The sequence below is a fragment of the Notothenia coriiceps genome, unplaced genomic scaffold, assembly GCF_000735185.1.
Source record: "Notothenia coriiceps isolate Sejong01 unplaced genomic scaffold, NC01 NC01_scaffold00001919, whole genome shotgun sequence".
Lineage (NCBI taxonomy): Eukaryota > Metazoa > Chordata > Actinopteri > Perciformes > Nototheniidae > Notothenia > Notothenia coriiceps.
Window position 1 is genome coordinate 198,167 of NW_011334620.1, and position 7,166 is coordinate 205,332.

Genomic DNA, 7,166 nt, shown 5'->3' on the forward strand with positions numbered 1-7,166 from the left:
GCGATAGAGCATGATAACCACAGTCAAATAGTATGAGGTGGATCTCTGTAGCCAAATACAACAACAACCAAATACAATTATTAATAAAAAAGATTTAAAGAAAAGAAATCTATTATAACGTTAAAATAAGCCAATATTTACATAATATAGATTTATTCTGTAACAATTAACACACAATAAAATATGTGTGACAAACGTCATCATTTATGTAAAACGATGAAGAACCAGATTCATGCTATCTACGGAACCAAATATAAATGAAACATTTTTTTAATAATGATCCATTTTGCCAGCTTGGTTTTCACCTTTATCTCACTATCATTCAGAACATACGGGTGAAACCGTGAATGATAACCACACACACGAAAACTTGTATCTAACAGTCTTTGGCTATGAAATACCACTCTTTACAGAATGCATTTTGCATGTTTATCCTTTTTATTTATTTTACATATTTACTACCAATTAAATGATAAAAAAACCTTATATTAATTATTTTTTTTGTGTAAACAAAGGAACACTGGTCAGTTTGGACCTAACCACAACAAGTTTAAACCCCTTCTCTGATGTGGGGTGTAAAAGTACTCAGGATCTTGTACAGTATATCAGTATGTAGTTTGTCTCTACTTTAAAGAGTCTCTCCTGCTGATGTTCAGGTGTATATCAGCATGTAGTGTCCTACTTTAAAACCAGTCCTCTCGCTGCTGGATATTCAGGTGTATATCAGTATGTAGTGTCCTCTACTTTAAAGAGTCCCTCCTGCTGATGTTCAGGTGTATATCATATGTAGTGTCTCTACTTTAAAGAGTCCTCTCCTGCTGATGTTCAGGTGTAATCGTAGTAGTGATCTCTACCCTTTAAAAGAGTTCCTCTCCTGCTGATGTTCAGGTGTATATCAGTATGTAGTGCAGGTACATCAGCGTTTCCTCCTCATTAAAATAGCACCTCCTCTCTGCAGCTTGAAGGTTTCAGTGTTAAATATTTGCCATGCGATTCAAGCTGTCCTTAGTCCAGGATGCGCTTGAGCTCCACTTTAAAGAGTCCTCTCCTGCTGATGTTCAGGTGTATATCAGTACCAAATGGTTCCGTCCTCTTCAGCTCGCGAACACAGCTCTGCTACACAATACCTGTTAATGATACAAAGAAAGCTCTTTATTTTTTCGACAATTGCAATATATTACCCCGATACAATGCCAGGTACCTTGACACCCCCCGTATACCCTTTTGGTTCTTCTGATATCTTCTTACTGCTGAGCATTATATATATTCAGTACACACTGTCGGCCACATCATTGTTACTTGGATCTCTCATGTACCATCATTCAATCTCACGTGATACATTATCTAGAAATAGTATAGATCGCTGACTAAAACAACGTGTTGCTCCATATAGACCAAACTTGCATTTCCAATTAACAAAACTGAAATAAGAAATGCAACACTTTTATGAGAGCCATTTTGCACAAATAGTACTTTTGATAATTTAGCATATTAAGCCGATATTATCTGTACTTTTACTTAAGAAACAGGAACTCAGGGCACAAGTGGAGTACATGAGTATGTGTTCTATAGGTTTGTGTGCATGTACAGTTGCAAGAAAAAGTATGTGAACCCTTTGGAACTACCTGGATTTCTGCATAAATTGGTCATAAAATGTGTTCTGATCTTCATCTAAGTCACAACAATAGACAAACACAGTCTGCTTAAGCTAAAACCACACAAACAATTATATGTTTTTATTGAACACACCATGTAAACATTCACAGTGCAGGGTGGAAAAAGTATGTGAACTCTTGGATTTAATAACTGGTTGACCCTCCTTTGGCAGCAATAACCTCAACCAAACGTTTCCTATAGTTGCATATCAGACCTGCACAACGGTCAGGAGACATTTTGGACCATTCCTCTTTACAAAACTGTTTCAGTTCAGCAATATTCTTGGGATGTCTGGTGTGAATCGCTCTCTTGAGGTCATGCCACAGCATCTCAATTGGGTTGAGGTCAGGACTCTGACTGGGCCACTCCAGAAGGCGTATTTTCTTCTGTTGAAGCCATTCTGTTGTTGATTTACTTCTGTGCTTTGGGTCGTTGTCCTGTTGCATCACCCATCTTCTGTTGAGCTTCAATTGGTGGACAGATGGCCTTAAGTTCTCCAGCAAAATGTCTTGATAAACTTGAGAATTCATTTTTCCGTTGATGATGGCAATCTGTCCAGGCCCTGAGGCAGCAAAGCAGCCCCAAACCATGATGCTCCTTCCACCATACTTCACGGTTGGGATGAGGTTTTGATGTTGGTGTGCTGTTCCTTTTTTTCTCCACACATAGCGTTGAGTGTTCCTTCCAAACAACTCAACTTTGGTTTCATCTGTCCACAGAATATTTTGCCATTAGTGCTGTGGAACATCCAGGTGCTCTTTTGCAAACTTCAAACGTGCAGGATTAGAACACATTTTATGACCAATTTATGCAGAAATCCAGGTAATTCCAAAGGGTTCACATACTTTTTCTTGCAACTGTATGTGCTTAAAGAAGATGTCTGCTGAAATGTGAACACTGTTAAGTAGGATAGAAATTGTGAAAGAACATTTGTGGAAGTCAGAGAGATGAAGAAGGTTTTTGGTGTTGTTCAGAGCTGAAGGCCTGACACCTGAAGGGTCTGTTTATTAAAGTTGTGTTTCCTGACCTGCATGAAGAAGCCTGCCAGCAGGGCTCTCTTGATGCTGAAGGTGTTGCTGCGGGAGCCGAAGGCGGGCAGTGAGGTGGGCAGCTCGATCCTCTTCAGAGTGTCCGTGAGCTCAGAGCAAAGAGCGTCCGCTGCCAGCAGAGCGGCGTGGCTCAGGAAGGAATCCTGACACCACTTCTCCTCATTACAGCCTGACAAAGAGTTGGTTATAGGAATACACAGAGTAATGAAGACATCATCAATATGTCTGATAATGTGTGTTTTTTTTAACCTTACATCAGATCAGATATCATTTAATGACCCCATATTGGGAATTCTTATTGTTCAGCAGCACGTTAACAAGGCATTGCAAATGTAAAATTGAAATTGAAATGAACATAACAGTAGGTATATCTCTAATAAATCTATTAAATACACAATATATTACTAACAAATTAAGATAGACAAATATTGTCTACAAAAAGAAAAATATAAACAAAGGATACTAATACAATATACACAATTCCCCTCAACTGTCCATTGTCATTTCGTTAGGCAACCTCAAAAACAGTCATCGTGACAGAATCACAAAATATGTTGTGATTATGTAAATACCCCCTTGAACCATTTCTAATGTGATTAAACCTGTTTCTGTGATTATTCTCTGATCTCTATGGCATAGTGTGTTTGTGTGTGATGTGTGTGCATTCACCGCTGCTCTGTAAACTCACATGGGTTCTGCTGGCTTTGTTTGAAGGCCTTGTAGATGTTGATGAGGGTGAAGTGGTCTCCCTCCGGGTGCTGGAACTTCATGTGGCTCTGAGTCGCCTCTGGCTTCATGTCCGCAGAGGGAACTATGAAGCAAGTTGGTGCTGAAACAAAACAAAATGTTTAGATCCTTATGTTTACTACATTGGTTCAAATGACATGGGAGCCGATGTTACCAACCTGTTAGCATGGCAGCGATGATGACCACCTCGCTGAAGCAGTCGAACTCACAGGAGGCCAGCAGAGTTTTGGCCATCTGCGGCTCCAGGGGGAACTCAGACATGATGATGCCCATCGCTGAGAGGTTTCCGTCATCATCCAGAGCTGCAAGGTAGTCCAGCTCCTCCAAAGCCTGCATGAGGCCTCCGGGGTCTGGGATGGAGAGGATTTTGGATCATACTTTAATCTATATTTTACTAAATGATACCTTGGTGTAACTGGGAACCAAATCCTACAGAGAACCAGTCTTGCCTTCATGACTATCAAGTACAATCTAGCGTTTAGGTTGCAGATTGAAACAATGCAAATACTCCTACCCTCACTTCTCCTTTTACAAGCATGATGGAGAACCTAAAATGGCTTTCAGGTGACATAAAGACATGTAAGCTCTTTCTATAGACATCCATGAAGGATCAGCTTCAAAGCTAGTGAAAAACGTCCCACTCAATTCTACACACTGGAACTTGTAACGAAGAGATTATTAATAACATTATTTTTCAGGTTTCGTGCTCTCTAAACTGTAATCCAGAGTGCTGACCCACTGAGGCAATCCCCCCCCCTTCAAAATACCGGCACCCCGGTGGGCTGCGTGGAGTAAAAAGGCAGCAAAAGATTACATTTTATAATCCTCACCTACATCTGCCATGCATCACTATGCGAAATGAAAAGTGTGTCATGGTTCCAATGGGATTTTCTGTTCTGTTTTTACAACAAACATCACAGAGGAATTAAATCCACTTTTAAATGCGCCTTATTATCCTTTTACACTCCCACAGACCAACACCATGCTCTAATCAACTAATGTGTGTGTGTGTGTGTGTGTGTGTGTGTGTGTGTGTGTGTGTGTGTGTGTGTGGGGGGTACCGGGGGAACAAAAGCACATGGAAGCAGGTCAGCTCTAAAAGGATGCTGGCAGAACAGGAGCTGTCGGTTCAGCTGAGACACGGCTCACTGCCTTCAAATAAAAAAAAAAGTTCCTGTGTTGCAACAAAAGGGAACAAACTGACTGAACCCAAAATGTTCTCATTATCACTGAGGATGATGAGGAGTCCAGGGCTCAGCCAACACACATGGTCATTAAAACTTTCTCTGTGTTTACTTTTATCCCCGTGTGTAAGTCTCACCCGGCCTGTCGATGAAGTCGCAGTGACTCAGTCCAGCGATCTCCATCCTCTTCAGGAAGAGCACCGTGGACGTGATGTCAGACTCCACCACGCGGGGGCGAATCTGCACAGGAAGCTGTCTGTCCTTCGGGTACAGGCAGAAACACTTGCCTAAAGGATAGAGAGTTAGATTTACTACATGACAGCAGCAGGGGATTAACTCCAAAAGTTTTTTGCAAAAGTTTAACTTCTCACCTTTGGGACCTGTCAGCTGTTTGCGACTCTCGGCTTGACCCGTGCTGATTGGCTGAATGAGGACTGAGTTAGTTCTGATCCTGGGGTTGTAAACCTGCAACAGCATTACAGTGTGTTCACTATATAAGATGCTCAAACGTAACCAAGTACATTTTATACTAACACAGCATTTTCAGACATGTATGTGAAACCTATAGTTAAAAGTTATTTTGCAGATGAAGATTTTACATTTTCATTATATTATCAACCAAATAATGTAAAAATACTTAAAGATTAAACAACCCAACAGCGTATTAAGTCGACAAAAATAACACTATTGCGTAGAGCTATATTCAAAAACTATTAACATGAACAAGTATACTTAGCATTCAAATAAAAAACGTATACATATATAAGTTGAAATATAACTCTAAAAAAAGAACTATAGTAAAAAGATTGAAAATGCGAGGTGTCTAAATCTTGATTTATTGTTGTAAATCAAAGGGTAATGGGATACATAATACATGATAAACATAATTAATGAATCAGCAGAATTGTCTCATTATCTTGAGTGTTTCTGGTCATTCCAGTATAATCCTTCTTAATTGCCTTTTTTATATAGCAAAAACAACCAGATAGATATACAAATACAAAACAAGGGATATAATTATATATAAAAAAATCATGGTGAATTGTTGCCATCATTCTACATCCTAGGGTACCATTGGATGCCTGCCCTGCTCTGGTGGGATCTTAGAGATTTAACATTTATAACCCTGGAAGAAATAACTTACATTTCTTTTCTCCAGCCCGGCATCAATGACAAAGTTTATGGAGCCCACGGCCCAGAAGAAGTCCTCGTTTGGGCTGGATGTGAGGAACACCCTGCGGGTCCGGGCTGCCCCCCCCTCCTCCAGGAGCGGTAGGTTCCCAGGGCGACCAGGGTGCACAGCGACGGGCAGGAGGTCCCCCAGCTCAGGGGGTACACTCTGCCCCTCATGGCACAGGATGTCATGGGCCAGATCTATCTCCTGGTGGACAGGAGAAAAGCAGAAAGTCAGAGGAAGACATTATTTAAAGGTCACCTATTATACTGTTTTTCATCAATATATTATCTCCGATATATACAAAACATGTCTCTGAAGTGTTTGGCTCGAAATACAAACAGATTATCCCATAATCCCCTCTGTTTCAGCCCTGTTTCCAAAGAGCTGTGTTAGTGGGGGTGAAATCCGGGGGAACAAAAGGAGGCCTCCCACGGCCCCTCTGAGTGCTATTTTGGTTACAAAGACCAATGGTGCTCATTAGGAGCGCAGATCTCAGGTGATAAGGGGGGGGGGGGGGGTCTCTTGCGCTTGGTGCTTGGCTATGGTTACACAAGGCCAAACCGTTCTGCACATCATAAAGTGCGCCAATCTGATTCAGCCTCTTTTCACACGGTTTTCTTATATAAATGGATGCAGGCGCAAAAGTGCGCAAATATTTTTTATTTCCTGAAACCTTTCGCAATCTGCTTTACACAGAGAGACACGTGTTTATAGTATACAACATCTGCTGAAAAAGTGATTTTGGCTCAATAGGATGACTTTAAGAGGGCACGAGCTACCATGCATGCACGTGGCTCGCTTTTTCCGCTCTGTGCGTCGTCACAGAACCCACGCCGTCTCCTTCCTCCTCTGAGCGGTGNTGTGATGCTGTACATTTCAACGCTTCGGGACTAAGAAAGGATTTCTGATTCTGTCACCTGAAGCAGTGTATTATAAAACGGTCAATAATTTACATAATGTGTTTAAGTCCATGGGCATACAGTCGTAAATGAGAAAATATCTGTTGGGTGAAGCTTCATGGGGAAGTATCTAAGGACATAACATGGATCACACAGGATCCCCTCCTTCGCAGAGATATACAAGTTACCGTAATTTTCGGACTATAAGGCGCACCTGAATATAAGCCGCAGCAGCTAAATTGAATGATGTGTACATATATAAGCCGCACTGGACTATAAGCCGCAGGTGTTTTAATGTTTAATTACCATATGTAAGGTTCGTGCACAGAGGGGATTGTCGGGAAAGAGATGGCTGTTTGAGGAAGCTCCCATTTATTAACATTTCAACAAACAAGTTGCATAATTGCATAACGTATTCAAGTGTTAGCATTTAGTGCAATAGTAGCTACAGAAC

General features: G+C 41.1%; 1 protein-coding gene across 1 annotated transcript in view; it reads right to left on the reverse strand.

The window, feature by feature from the left end:
* The window catches only part of LOC104964479 (putative pre-mRNA-splicing factor ATP-dependent RNA helicase DHX32), a 13,091-nt gene that overhangs the window by 2,951 nt on the left and 2,974 nt on the right, over positions 1–7,166 (reverse strand). Inside the window, exons 4-9 of the mRNA XM_010793278.1 lie at positions 5,781–6,017; positions 5,008–5,101; positions 4,774–4,923; positions 3,611–3,802; positions 3,394–3,534; positions 2,646–2,874 (exon numbers count right to left, since the gene is read on the reverse strand). Of these exons, the coding sequence (XP_010791580.1) occupies positions 2,646–2,874; positions 3,394–3,534; positions 3,611–3,802; positions 4,774–4,923; positions 5,008–5,101; positions 5,781–6,017 (1,043 nt within the window). The remainder of the gene's footprint in view (positions 1–2,645; positions 2,875–3,393; positions 3,535–3,610; positions 3,803–4,773; positions 4,924–5,007; positions 5,102–5,780; positions 6,018–7,166) is intronic.